Below are 16,097 nucleotides of genomic sequence, written 5' to 3'. Positions count from 1 at the left end.
AGAGACCTTAAGAATGTTAGATCTTTGACAACCCATAAAAATTATATTCATATCTATGTCAGTTAAGAAGTTGGAATCTCTTTAATACAGAACAAACAGCAACAATTCAAAACAAGTCATAGCAAAATTTACCCAACTTCATTAGCATTCATAATGAAAAAATATATAATCATGTAGTGCAGAGTTTTAAAATATATCCATAAACTCTTTTGATGGTCCTCCCTTAAAAGATGGAGTTCAATTCCCCTCCCTTTAAGCATAAGCCAGAGTCAGTAACTCACTTCTTATGAATAAAATATTGCAGGATGATGGCATATGACTTCCAGGCTACTTCATAAAAGACATTATGGTTTCCACTTTGCTTTATCTACTGGATCACTTACTCTGAAGAAAGTCAGCTACTATATCATAAGGGTATTGATGGAGCCCCCTGGAAAGGCCCACAAGGCAAGAAACTAAGGTTTCTTGAGCCATGTGAGGGAGCCATATTGAAAATGGATTCTCCAGTCCCAGTCAAGCCTTCATATGACTATAGCCCTGGCTGACATTTTGGATCCCAAACTCATCAAAGACCCTGAGACAGAAATACCCAGCTAACCCATTCACAAATTACTGACTCACAGAACCACAAGATAATGAATATTTGTTATATTAAAACATTACATATTGGGTAATCTGTCACACAGGAGTAGATACCACATACATACACATCACAAAAATCTGAGCACACAGAATCAGGTCAAACAAGTCAATATTAAAACAGACCTGAATGACCACAGAACTCTAAAAAATACTTCTTCTCCATAAAACAACTGGTGTAGTAAGGGACTAGCTGAAATCACAGAAAACTGACTGCAAAAGAACTGTGAACTGCCAAGAATTGGTAAGGAAAAATTAGCTAAGTGCTCCTGCAATCATCACCAAATCCTGGGATCTATCTGGATATGGGAGGTAAATGAAAACAGAAAGATGATGATAAAGTTGAGGTCATGAACTAACAGCTCCGGTCCCTAAAAAGTCACCAAATTACACAAAAGAACTCAAATGGGAAATCAGTATCTCATCATCCAAAATTCACATTAACAGCATAAGATCACTCTGTATAAATGAGAAGTCACTATGAATAACTATATATGGTATTCTTCCATTTTCTATTAGAAGAGTATGGTACATCAAGCTCACTCCTTCTAAGATGATAACAGAGCTCTGTTATCAAACTAATGAATGCTCAGGGAATGCAATCTCATTTTGATATTCACTTACACAAACCATAAATTAAGATATAAATGTCTTATAAGTAAACAAACACTATAATAAACTTCAAAATGAATAGCATGTGTTTACTTTACTATTGTGATTATACACAGTCCTCTCAATTAGATAAGTCAATGTGTTTATATAAAAAGAAAACTGATGTCAGCAGAGTACATAATTATTTAAGATTATCAGACTAAGCAATCAAGACAAGTCCATATTGCTATTTATTGCAAAAGACTATCAATTAAGTGGTCACTCCTTGTCTATCTTTCTGTGAGGTGGTAAAATAAAAGGTTTGAAATCAGCTAAAAATCAAAATTTAAAAACGCACTTTGGTGAAGAGTATAATTTGCCAATTGCAAAGATGTCACTGAAAAACAGCCTTTATTTCAAATGTACACCATCATATCATCTAATATAAAATTGCTAGCATTACAGAATAATTCTACAAAGAACAGAATAACAAAAGAAAATACTACAGATTAGTGATTGGGAAAGTAATTCTACTCTCTGAACAATTTATCAGACCAGGACTAAATTATGTGATAGCTACAGGTAAACAATACTTAAATTTTTTTCACTCCTTATTTTATTATTTTTTTTATAAACCTAAATACTTTGAAATTAAAATTAATTTTATTTTTTAAAGATTGATTGACTATTGATTTTAGAGAGAGGGAGAGCAAGCGTGCACGTGCATGATCAGGGAGAGGGGGACAGCGAGAGAGAGAAAGAGAAGTAGACTCCTGTCTAAGTGCAGAGCCCACCCTGGGGCTCGATCCTACGATCCTGATATCATGACCTGAGCCGACATCAAGAGTCGGACACGCAACTGACTACCTACCCAGGCACCCCATAAAATTAATTTTATAAGTTAGCTGTTGTTTGATGGAAAATACCAAAACATAAAGAAAATGGCTGAAAATATTTCTATAGGCCCAAAATTATCCAGCGATCATGACTGATATAAAAACTCTTCTATAAGTCAATTCAAAGAGCTAAAGAAAATTTCCAACCCTAATTTGACTAATAATACATATTTCAAAATTAACTTAAAATATACATACTTAACTTATAAAGATCACAGTCTCTAAGACAAATAAAAATCTAACTGGTAGTCCATAAAATAAATCTCATGAATTTAAAAATATTAAAATGACAAAAAGTATATTATCTGAACAAGAGTACACTAGAAGTGAATAAAAGAAAGTTACCAAATATATGGAAATTTTAATAACTCATGTCTAAATAATTAATGGGTCAAAGAAAAATCACAAAATTAGAAAAGTTAGTTGAATGAAAATGAAAATACCACATATCAAAATGTGTGCTACAGTTAAAGCAGTACTCAAAAGGAAATTTATAGCATTTTTAAATGCATGTATTAGAAAAGAAATCAAATCATTAATCTAAGCTTGCACAATGAGAAAACAGAAAAAGAAAATTAAGTACAAAGCAAACTAAAGGAAGAAAATAGTAAAGATGAGAGGAAAAATAAATGAAACAGGAAAAGAACAACAACAGAGAAAAATCAATGAAAACCAGAGCTGGTTCTATGAAAAGATCAATAAAATGAATAAGCCTCCGGCAAGACTGGCTAAGGAAAAAAGAATAAACAAATTACAAATATCAGGAATAAAAGAGAAACTATCACTGTAGATCCTATATACAGACATTAAAGAATAATACTGTGAATAATTTTATGCCAATAAATTCAAAAACTTAAATAAAATGAATAAATTCCTTTAATGATTCAAACCACAAAAGTTCACACAAGAAGAAATAAACTGATGTCTTTATGTACTAAAGAAGCTGAATTCATGGTTTAAAAACTTCCCCAAGAGAAAATTCCCAGCCCAGATGACTTCACTGGTAAATTCTAGCAACAAAAGAGGAAACTTTCCCGACTCATATCTGTGAAGCCAGCATCATCCTGATACCAAAACCAGACAACAACATTATAAGAAAAACAGACAAGGGTACGAGCCTAGATGCAAAGATCCCTAACTAAATATTAGCAAATCAAATCCTACAATAAAAGATTAGAAAAAAAAACAATAAAATATGACTAACTAGGGTTGATGCCAGGATAAAAGAGTGGCTCAACATTTAAAAAATTAGTCAATGTGGGGTGCCTGGGTGGCTCAGTTGGTTAAGCTGACTTCGGCTCAGGTCACGATCCCAGGATCCTGGGATCGAGCCCCATGTCAGGTCTCTCCCTCTCCCTCTGCCTGCTGCTCTGCCTACTTGTGCTCTCAATCTCTCTGCCACATAAATAAATAAAGTCTTTTTTAAAAAAATTAGTCAATGTAATTCACCATATAGCGACAGAGTAAGAAAGATGAAATTATCATTTCAAAAGATGTAGAAAAGCATTTGACAAAATTCAACATATGCTCATGTGAAAAGGAATAGAAGAGCAGGAATAGAAGAGAACGTCCTAGACCTGATTTAAAAAAAAAAAAAAAAAATCTACAAAAAACCTAGTCAACATTACACTGAATGGTGAAAAGACTGAATGCTTCCCACCTAAAATCGGACAGACAAGGCTATCTGTTCTCATGATTTCTAATCATTGTACTGGAGTTCCAAACAAGCGCAAAACACAAGCAAAATAACTAAAAGGCAATCAGATTGGAAAGGAAGAAGTAAAACTGTTTGCAGATAACATGATTGTCTAAAAAATTCCAAAGAACCACAAAAAAAAAACTAACAAAATATATTACAATATCTGAAAACTGCAAAATATTGCTAAAAGATATTGACTAAGAGTAATAAGTAGATAAATATTCCACATTCATGGATCAAAAGACTCAATATAGTTAAGATGCTGTCTGTCCCAAATTGATCTTTTTGTAAATGTAATCCCAATGAAAATCCCACCACACTTTTTTGTTGAGGTTGACAAAATGATAGTAAAATTTATATGAAAATGCAAGGGAAGTCAAGTAGACAAAACAATCTTGAAAAAGAAGAACAAAGTTGGAGGACTCATACTTCTCAATTTCAAAACTTACTACAAAGCTACAGTAATCAAGAGAGTATGATATGGGCATAAGGATAGACATCTATATTAATGGAACAGAACATAAGAGTCCATAAATAATTTTATGGTCAACTGATTTTCAACAAGTGTATCAAGGCAATTCAACGTACAAAATCTTCTAAAACTGTGTGATTGTAGCACAACTTTGTGAATATACTAAGAACTGCTGAATTGTATATTTTATTTTCTTGAAAGATTTTATTTACTTATTGGTGAGAGAGAGCACAAGCAGGAGGAGCTGCAGGCAGAGGGAAAAGCAGGCTCCCCGCCAAGCAAGGAGCATGATGTGGGGCTCGATCCCAGGACCTGACTCAAGCCAAAGGCAGATGTTCAACCAACTGAGCTACCCAGGCGTCCCCGAACTGTATATTTTAAAGGGATAAATTGTGTGGCATGGGAAATGAGATCTCATTAAATTAAACTTTTAATTTCTCATTTGGGACACTATACTAGATTATGGAAGATGTTAACATCATGGGAAGCTAGGTGAAGGGTACACTCTATATCTTTGCAACTCTTCTCTAAGTCTTGAATTATTTCAAAATAAGAAGTTAAAAAAAAAAACAACACAATGAGGTATCCTATCTACTTAAAAGAAAGGCTAAATACAAGGGCTGATGAGGAGGCAATGCAACCAGAAATCTTGTGCTTTGCTGGTAAGAATGCAAAATGGCACAACCACTTTGTAAACTGTTCTAGAGGTTTCTAACAAAGTTAAATATACACTTACTTATTACTATATGGTCCAGGAGTTCCATTCCAATGACAAATGAAAATTTATGTGCACATAAAGACCTGAAGGTAAACGTTTGTAACAGCTTTATTTATAACAGCCTTAAATTGTAAACAAGCCAAAAATCCATCAACTGGTAAAAGGATAAACAATTATGGTACCTCCACATAGCAGAACCCTATTCAGTAATAAAAAGAAGTAAACTACAGACATACACAACATGGATAAATCATTAAAACTAAGAAAAAAAAGACACAAAAGGCAATACTATTGTGTCAGAATGCAGATCAGAGGTTGGCAAGGGTATATAGGGTTGGATAAACTGGAAATGTTCTATATCTTGATTGTGGCAGTAGCTGCTAGAATCAGCTGTCAAAACTCAATGATACACTTTATATACAGTAGTATTCTACAAACGTGTAGATGCCTGGCCAAATGAATGCTGTTAATAATATGTAAAATTCTTTGATTAAACATTTATTACTTAAAAAAAAAAACTGAATGATACACTTAAAAAAGGATGAATTTTGTCATATGCAAATTGTGTCTCAATAATCAACATAAAAAACATAAATCTAACTGGGGCAAATACAATACATAAAAGAAATACAAATAATCAAATATATGTGAAGAAATGCTTAATCTCACTATTAATCAGAACTATGAGATACTTCTGCTATCTTTCAAATTAGTTAAGTATTTTTTAATTTTTATTGATTTTTTTGGAGTAATTTTTAAGAATTTTAACATATGATAGATTCATGTAACATCACCATCCCCATAATCATCTTAAGAATATACATGTATGTAACCATTAGAGAGGGGCTTCTTTCACTTAGCAAAATTTCTCTGAAGAGTCTTTCAAGTTCTTATGTGCATCAATAGCTAATTCTTTTAATTGCTAGGTAGCAACCCATGGTATGAATGTACCACAGTTTATTCATTCACCCACTGAAAGTCATTAGAACATAGTTTGTTTTTTTTAATAGAACTTGAAAAAAGAACTTTAATGAACAGAGAGCTAAGAAACAAAACAGATTTTGAGTGTCATACAAATAATAAAAATGAGAGAGATTTACTTTAAAAGGATTGATGCACAAAAAAGGGGGGCTGATGCTATTCCAGTTATATGGGCTAATATTTATTAATAACTACTTCCCCTTATAGAGATCTTCCCTAGAGAGCTAAGGATGAACATTAAATTTCCTTAATTTCTTTATAATAAAAGATCAAAGATAAAACAGGAGTAACTAGAAAAGCCAGCAGCCAAATTAATGTTGGCCAACAGAAAGTACAGAAGTTATATGATCTTGGTCATTACATGAAGTAAAGCAGAATACAGATCTTTACTACTTATTTCAAATATAATAGAAAAATTACATTCCCTCTTCTCCCTCCCTAAAATAGATCAGTCACAAACAAACTGATACTCTTTAAGGGATGAGTTACCTGCTTTGAAAATAACACTTAAAAAAGAGTTACACTGTATTTGATAAAATAGTATACTTTTCTATCACATGGCATGACAGTAGCATTAAATAAGCAAAGTAAACATTACCACTAAAAATGAAAACCACAGAAAAGTTTGCTTCATTACTGTTAGGTCAAACAATTCTAAAACAGTATTTTATAATTCAATAACCCACATTTATCCTACTCCCTTATGCCAACTAAACACATACAGAACAACTTAATTCTATTGTGTGAACTGGAAATAATCTTAGAGGCAAGCTTGTAAGTCCTAGGAAATTATTCTATTCCAGTGTTTACCAAAGTTTCCGTCATTTAAGCACCTCCTTCCTAGTAACTACTATGTTTCTATCAATTCACAATTTAAATTCACTGCAGCAAAGACTTGACTAGATGCTTATCAATTTCATATCCTCCTCCTAGGCACTATAATTATGTCTCCTTATAATTAGGTCTGAATATTGGAGCAAAGACAAAGCAATATTCCCTCCACTTCTAGGCCAGAGCCCCCACAAAACTCTCAATTCAATCTCCCACCACTGAACCCTGTTTGGCTGCTAGAAGTGCAGGATTTCAAAGTGGAGGAATGACACAAGGAGAGCCCTGGATTCCTGAGTCACCTCTTGGAGGAGAACCACCCAAACAGCATCAGACTGTGATGTAAGTGAGAAGTAACTTTAACTGCCTTAAACCTTAAGCCTCAAGCCTCTGATAATTAGGGGTTGTTTTTCGTTGTTGTTGTTGTTAAGATTTTATTTATTTATTTGAGAGAGAGAGAGAGCGTGAGAGTGAGCACAAGAGGGGGTAGGGTCAGAGACAGAAGCAGATTCCCCGCTGAGCAGGGAGCCCGATGCGGGACTCGATCCCAAGACTCCGGGATCACAACCTGAGCCGAAGGCAGTTGCTTAACCAATTGAGCCACCCAGGCGCCCCTAGAGGTTGTTTGTTAAAGCACTTTTTGTTAAATGCCTGAACTAATACCTGTACTTTAAAAGGAAATGTTATAGCACTATCCTTTAATGAAAAACCAGTGTTTTTCTAATATATATTCAAATAAACATTTAACTTTTAAAATATGCAATGTTTATCTACATATGACCTAAAATCACCTCATCTATAAAAAGAGTAAGAGTTCCAGTCTTCAAAACCGTGAGCAAAGTATGAAGTGAAGATAGGAAAGGAACAAATCCTTTGGGAAGAAAAGAGTTATCTTAGTAATTTAAGTGGGTCTCAAATACATCTTTTTAAAATAAGCCATCTTTAACAAAGAAGCAAAAGCATAATATTTAAGAACTCTTAATAACTCAATATCCAGAAAGTATTCTGACTACATCCCTCAACTATCCCTATAATAATGTATAATACCTGAAGAACAAAATGAAATCTACATTTTTACCATTTAATGGATTTCTATTATTCATCTCTCATTTCTAATAAAATAATTTTCAAAAACCTGTCTTTGTCTATTTTTATTCTTACCTAAAAGCTAGTCAGAAACCATCCCAATATATATCACAAGTTGTATAAGACCTCTTTTTTTCAAAGTGCTGGCTGTTGTAGTTTCTAGATCAAACTTTTTTTTTTTAAGAGAGGGAGAAAGAGCATGTGAAAGATGGCGGAGGGGGGAAGGGGGTCGGGCGGTGGTGGGGGGGGGAGAGAGAGAGAAAGAATCTTAAACAGGCTCCACACCCAGTACGGAACCCAAAGTGGGGCTCGATCTCATGACCTTGAGATCATGACCTGAGCTGAAATCAAGAGTCAGACACGTAACTGACTGAGCGACCCAGGTGCCCCTCTAGATCAAACATTTTTGAGAGCACATAATTTAAAGACCAATCAATATGATTCTGCAACCTGCCAGAGAGTTTCTGAGATCAGGTCTTTATGTTTCAATGGAGTCCTTGCAGTGTACACAGGGCATGTATGAAATACTGCAGCCCACAACTATTTCAGATCACTTATTTTAAAAATGTCTTACTACTTAAAAAAAAATTTAGTAAGAGTTTTGTTATTTTTACCAGGATGTTTTTTCAAAAATCTAACCACTAGTTTGGGTAAAAACTTGTCAACTAACATGAGCTTTTCTCTGCAATTGAATTATTATCATTAGAGGATGAAAAACATGCAACAAAATTAAATGAATAGTACTCCAAAGAAAAAAAGACTTTCTAACCTGTTATTATATGTGTTACAAAATATCTCTTTTGCATTAAACTACACAAAAAGAGACCTTGCCTTACAGACTATGATTCCCACTTCTTCTACCACCCCATTCTTTTAAAAATTTAAAAATAGTTCAGTTTCTTTTAAAAACAACAGATCAATGGAAATAACATACTTATCAGATTTCCTTTCGCATCTCTCAGAGGAGCACCACCTCCACCTTTTCCCCAGGGGTTGTAACGTCTCATTTCAGCTTCTAACTTAGCTTCATATTCTTCTTTTTCTTCACGTTCTCTCTTCCTTCTTTCTTCTCGTTCCCGAATCTTGATAATGTTAAGAAACATTAGTGCTGACAAGTATTCTGATACAAAAAGTTTAGTCAATATCAGTTTTTATTTTTCTTATTACAGAAAAAAATTGGAGTTTGGTTTTGTTTGGGTTTTTTTGTTTTGTTTGGTTTGGTTTTTATTTTTACAATCTGCTTCACCATAAAATTTGAAATCACAAATCTATGGAATACCCAATTTAAAAACACTTCCTTGGCGAGAATAAACAGCTGTTGGTCCCTCACATCACTGCTACTAGAGTGCTTTCCAGCCACTGATGCCAGTTGGGACTGAACCAATTCTTCCTTCCCACCAACTTCTACCTGAGCGACTCTTTCCCTAACCTCACCAGCTGCATGAGGACCAATAGGATCTCCCTACTTTCCTTTTCCACCTATCCTTTTATGGGACCTGGCCAGCCACAAACTACTCCCCACATCTCACCAGACCTACTCTACCCTGTGCAAACTCCATTCCCAGAATTCAAGAGGTTGAAGGTTCAAAGCTATTTGGAGAATTCTGGGCTCCTTTAAGTACAACTTTATGAAAGCATATAAAACAGTCTTCTCATCAACAAGTATAAGCACAGGTTAGGTCTCTAGGAACATATGGATAGGCAATGAGCAAGTATCTACATTTTGGAAAATTACTTTTAAAATCATAACCCCCCCCCACACACACACACACACAAATCATAACCACATGCATGGAAAATTTAAGCAACCACTCCATCAAGGCCAAGAAGCCATCACATACATGAAATAAAATTCTAGAGTTAGGAAATGTAGTTTTGTCAGCAGTGTTTTTAATATGCTCATTTGAAAACAGATATATAAATTCAATCTTTTATTTGTAGAAACCTACCATCCAAAAAATAAAGTTGTAATTCTACAATTTAAAATGTTATAGAATTTTACCGAAAAGTACTTCAGATGGACATATACCTACCAAGAGTCCCAGAATCCTCTCAGAGATATGGATACTCCCCATAAAACCCCATACATTTGATACAATTACTTTGAAGTAAACTCTCTTCAAATATTACAAACTGCAATAGAACCCATTATTCTCCTCCCTAAAAGTGTTCTACTTCTTTTTTCTCTTAGTTCATATTCATAGCCTCATTATTCACATAGACTACAACATTCAGAATCATCTTCAAGCCCTTTGTTCTTTCTCATTCCCTATATCTAAGTTCTATCAATAAATCCCAGAGTTGTCTTCTGGATATCCTCCCATCTTCCCCATCTGGTCAGGGCCTCATTACCTCCAGTCTGGACTGCCTCAATAGTCTACTGAAAGGTTTCTCTGCCATATCTCTTTCCCAGTCATATACATCACAACTAACTACCCTCCTAAAACTTAAAGGTATTCACATCAACTATTCCTTTCACTCTCTGGCTTAAACTTTCCTCCCTTAGGCTCTCCCGAACAGGATGAAACTGAAAATTCCTTATTAGTTAATCCTTCACAACTGAGCACAATCTAACACTTCAGCCCCTTCTCCCACATCAATTTCCATTCCCTGAATATATGCCAGGAATTTAAAATCTATTCATTGTATAACATGTAGTTCAAGTATCAACAACACATGAAGCCCTCCTAACTGCCAGGCAATTATTCTTATCCTATTCTTCCAAGAGCATTATAATCTATCTGCATCAAAATTTATCATACTGAAATATAAATGACTGGTATTGTTTTCTCCTCTGCCAAACTGAGTTCTAAGGGACCATTGTGCTAACACATAAGATGTTCAACACTGAATGAATGAATGAATGAATACCTGTTGCTGCAAAGCTTCTTGGTAAGACTGAAGTGCCTGTTTTGAAGGCTTTGGTTTATCTTCAAAAAACAATCCTGAATTTATTGCTCGATCACTTGTAATTTTCAGTTCATTCTGTCCAACCATATTCCTATATCAAGTACACAATAATTTTAATCCATCTGTGACAAAGCAAGAATACAACAGTCCTTTGAAATAGCACAGCGTTTAAGTACATTTAAAAACAGAGAAAAATGTTTCTCTGTAGGTCAAAGAGAAATCCTTAAGTAAATGTCCCCTTACTAAGCTCTCTCTACTGTCTCTGTTTCACAATTAATGGAACTTTCAAATTTATTAGATCTATTTCTTGACCTACGTGGCAGATACCTGGGGGCAAAAACTTGGTGATAATACATCAAGCAGTATATATATGACTTATGCACTTTTCTGAATGTAGAGAAATAACAATATGGTAGAAGTTTCCCAATATTATAACTAATAATTTACTTAATAAATGTACTCTAATATAAAGTAATAACTTCTTAGCCATTTCAAAAATAAAATAAAATTACTGACTGTCCCAAATAAAACTCAAATTTTTGAAAAACTTGCAAGGAATCAAAAAAGGAAAAATTTAAAACATATTATGGTTATATAAATCTCAAGCAAAAAAGTGCTATTTGTCTTAAATACAGGAATGCAGCCACTTTGAAGAAAGCAACACACTTAAAAATCTGAATTACAGAAGATACTCAAATATTAGTTTTATAATAAAACTATAATTATTAAAGAGACTACAAGAGGCTTCTCATTCCAAAAACATCATCACTTCAAATAATGAGTTCCTTTTGTGTATCTAACTTATCCAATTTATTTACAATCTTTTTTTTTTTTAAAGATTTTATTTATTTTTCAACAGAGAGAGACACAGTGAGAGAGGGAACACAAGCAGGGGGAGTGGGAGAGGGAGGAGCAGACTCCCCGCTGAGCAGGGAGCCTGATGCGGGGCTCGATCCCAGGACCCTGGGATCATGACCTGAGCTGAAGGCAGATGCTTAACAACTGAGCCACCCAGGCGCCCCTACAATCTTTTATTAGGATAAACAGATATGTTTATGTATACTGTCACACTGGATCATGAGAGGATAAAAGATGAGGATGGGGTGCCTGGGTGGCTCGGTTGGTTAAGTGTTCAACTCTTGATTTTGACTCAGGTCACAATCTCAGGGTCATGAGACCGAGCCCCAAGCTAGATGTGGAGCCTGCTGAAGATTCTCTCTTCCCCTCCCTCTCCACTTCTCCCCATCAAAAAAAAATTTAAAAAAGAAAAGGAAAGATGAGGAGAGCCAGAGCAAATGGTTCCTAAAAGATGTTAGACTTTTTAAGAGCACGGGGCTCTGCATGTACATATGAATAAAGAAGGTTGAAAGGGCTTATTTGAGTAAGACCAATCTCTCAAAACAAACTGGCTATAAATTCCACTATCTAAAAGAACTTATCAAACTCAACACCTCCAAAAAACAAAAAATCCAGTCAAGAAATGGGCAGAATATATGAACAGACACTTCTCCAAAGAAGACATACAAATAGCCAAGAGACACATGAAAAAATGCTCCACATCACTCAGCAGCCCGGAAATAGAAATCAAAACCACAATGAAATACCACCTCACACCAGTCAGAATGACTAAAATTAACAAGTCAGGAAACATCAGATGTTGGTGAAAACGTAGAGAAAGGGGAACCCATTTACACTGTTGGTGGGAATGCAAACTGATGCAGCCACTTCAGAAAACAGTATGGAGGTTCCTCAAGAAGTTAAAAATAGAACTACCCTATGAGCCAGCAACTGCACTACTAGGTATTTATCCAAAGGACACAAACATAGTGATCCGATGGGGCACCTGCACCCCAATGTTTATAGCAGCAATGTCCATAATAGCCAAACTATGGGAAGAGCCCAGATGTCCATCAACAGAAGAATGGATAAAGAAGATGTGGTGTGGGGGGTGTGTGTGTGTGTGTGTGTGTGTACATACACACAACGGAATATTACTCGGCCATCAAAAAGAATGAAATCTTGCCATTTGCAACAATGTGGATGAACTAGAGGGTATTATGCTAACCGAAAAAAGTCAGTCAGAGAAAGACAAATACCATATGATCTCACTCATATGTGGAATTTAAGAAACAAAACAGATGAACATAGGGGAAGGGAAGGAAAAATAAAATAAGAGGAAAACAGAAAACAGAGAGGGAGGCAAACCATAAGAGACCGTTAACCATAGGAAACAAACTGAGGGCTGCTGGAGGGGAGGTAGGTGGGGAGATGGGATAAATAGGTGACAGGCATTAAGGAGGCCACTTGATGTAATGAGCACTGGGGTGTTATATGCAACTGATGAATCACTAAATTCTACCCCTGAAACTAGTAATACACTACATGGTAACTAAATTGAATGTAAATTAAAAAAAAAATTTTTTTAAATAATTCATTCTTTTTTATGGCTGAATAGTATTTCATTTATATGGATATAATGCATTTTGTTTATCCATTTATGGACATTTGAACTATTTATACTTAGAAGTATTATGAATAATACTGTTATGAACATTCACATACAAGTCTTTGTTTGTACACATATCTACATTTCTCTTAAGTATATACCTAAGAGGACAACTCAAGTGATGTCTGATAAGCATGTTTAACTTTTTAAGAAACTGCCACTTCCTGCAACTGCTTTTTATATATTGATTTTCTATTCAGCAAAACTATTAATATTTTATCAGCATTAAAAAAATAAATAGAAGAAAAAAAATAAATTTATACTTTTTTTCCTTTTTTCAATGAGTCATTATAGATTTTACTGATGATATTGATGGCTTAAGACTAGTAGAATCTCTAAAACCCTGCCCTGCTTATGAGACCTGGGATGGAAATTGTGCCAAAGACAGTTTTAAGTGTTGGGTGAAGTTGGAGCAGTGATTCCTCAGCAAATGAAGGCTCCTATTCCTCTCTTCCTTCCTTTTTACCATCTTTCTCTGGTGATCCAGAGCTCTTACTACTTAGAAATCATCCAGACAATGAAGTGCACCATACAGACAATGTAGTCAAATTTATTGTCATGCAAGAAATGAATGTGAAAAGGGGTTATTAAGGACAATGCCAATATCAAAACTGGAGAAGTGGATGACACTGTCAAAATCACAGGAGATAATTTGGTCTTCAGTGTAGCCACAGACACCCATCAAAGTATCTCCTAATCTTTGGGAAGGGAATCTGCGACATTTCCTTTGCGAATTTGATTAAAAACTATCTACTTTCACTGCAGAAACTTATATATACAAAAATTATGCATACAATATTTCAATGGATTTATATAGCCTCTCTAAAACCTACATACCTCATGTTAAGAAATCACAAACATCCTTTTCAGCTCTAAAGCTCTTTAATTTGGTCCTGAAGAGACCTTGCTCACCAAAAAGATAGTACTTTGTATAGGTGGCAAACAGTGGTTTACAAAATAATTATAATCTCTTCTGTTATCACAAATCATTACAGTGTAATTTTGATAAGTTTCCTAAAGTGTGGCAAAGAGTTAAGGCTTTGAAGCCAGACAAAACTACTTTAGATTTCTACCATAACTGCTTATTGACTGAGGACTTAGGGAAGTCACTTTATATAGATGAGTTCCAATTTCTTCCAGTTGCAAATATTGATAGATATACTGTATAATGTATACAATGACATGACAGCAGCATATACTACTCAGTAAATTGAAATTGCTACTATTATGACTATTACTGTTTTAGTAAATGTATAGCCAATTTGGACAATTAAAATTCTAAGGACAAGTCACCAATCAGTGACAGTTTTGGGGATTGAATGGCAGACTTACAAGGCTCTTTCCTATAACATTTTTACCTATGAATTAAGCTGTGTTAAAGAAATAAAACATTGGAAAGAAGACAGATCATGTACACACCAAAACAGTTAACAGAATCACAGGTTCCTCCCACCTCTAGTTAGGTTAAAATGCTTGGAAATAAATAAATACATTAGGAAATAGTTTGTAAGAAATTAAGGAGGTAATTCCACTATTTAACTGTTACTATTTTATTCAAATTTTATACTTTTTAATGAGGCATTCAGAAAAACACAATAGAAAAAAGGACAACTTAAAAAACAACTACACTGGGGCGCCTGGGTGGCTCAGTCGTTAAGCGTCTGCCTTCGGCTCAGGTCATGATCCCAGGGTCCTGGGATCGAGCCCCACATCGGGCTCCCTGCTCAGCGGGAAGCCTGCTTCTACCTCTCCCACTTCTCTGCTTGTGTTCCCTCTCTCGCTGTCTCTCTCTCTGTCAAATAAATAAATAAAATCTTTAAAAAAAAAAAAAACAACTACACTGGGCACAGGACCCACAACTAACAGCAAATGGGCATAAGGGGTCTTACGGAGATGAGTGTTCTAAAACTGGGAAACACTTCCACAATGGCAAAGTAGGGACCTCTGAAAATCTGCTACTCCATTCAAGTATTGTTGAATACATTAAGTATTTAAGTTAAAAATTGCCAAAATCAACTTTATAATTCTGAAAATTAATGAAAGGCTTGCAACAATCCAAGAAGAGTTTTAAAAAATTAAAAGATAGGAACTTTCACTAAGAACGATAATCTTTATGGCATGTGAACCTGCCCTTCCCATTCACTCTACTGAAACCTTAAAATCCAACAGCCTACCACAAATGGCACTGATCTATTCACCAGCCTCATCTTATTTGATCATATTTTTTTTTTCTTTTCTTTCTCAAATACACAACCTAACCCTACACCTAAAGGAGCCTGAGAAAAAACAGCAAATAAAGCCGAAACCCAGCAGGAGAAGAGAAGTAATAAAGATCAGAGCAGAAATCAAGGAAATAGAAACCAAAAGAACAGTAGAACAGATCAACGAAACTAGGAGCTGGTTCTTTGAAAGAATTAAGAAGATTGATAAACTCCTGGCTAGATTTACCAAAAAAAAAAAGAGAAAGGACCCAAATAAATAAAATCATGAACGAAAGGGGAGAGATCACAACCAACACCAAAGAAATACAAACAATTATAAGAACATATTATGAGCAACTATATGCCAGCAGATTAGATAATCTGGAAGAAATGGATGCATTCCTAGAGATGTATCAACTACCAAAACTGAACCAGGAAGAAATAGAAAACCTGAACAGACCTATAACCACTAAGGAAATTGAAGCAGTCATCAAAAATCTCCCAACAAACAAGAGCCCAGGGCCAGATGGCTTCCCAGGGGAATTCTACCAAACATTTCAAGAAGAATTA

General features: G+C 34.9%; 1 protein-coding gene across 1 annotated transcript in view; it reads right to left on the bottom strand.

Moving 5' to 3' along the window:
- CSPP1 (centrosome and spindle pole associated protein 1) overlaps nt 1–16,097 on the bottom strand; it is a 117,397-nt gene that overhangs the window by 38,886 nt on the left and 62,414 nt on the right. The window contains exons 13-14 of the mRNA XM_081817125.1: nt 10,782–10,911; nt 8,845–8,992 (exon numbers count right to left, since the gene is read on the bottom strand). Coding sequence (XP_081673251.1) covers nt 8,845–8,992; nt 10,782–10,911 — 278 coding nt within the window. The remainder of the gene's footprint in view (nt 1–8,844; nt 8,993–10,781; nt 10,912–16,097) is intronic.

This window comes from Leptonychotes weddellii, chromosome 4 (assembly GCF_054177405.1).
Source record: "Leptonychotes weddellii isolate Sample4059 chromosome 4, ASM5417740v2, whole genome shotgun sequence".
NCBI classification, from domain to species: domain Eukaryota; kingdom Metazoa; phylum Chordata; class Mammalia; order Carnivora; family Phocidae; genus Leptonychotes; species Leptonychotes weddellii.
Note: the sequence above shows the minus strand (reverse complement) of the source record. Positions and strands in the feature narration are given on the sequence as shown.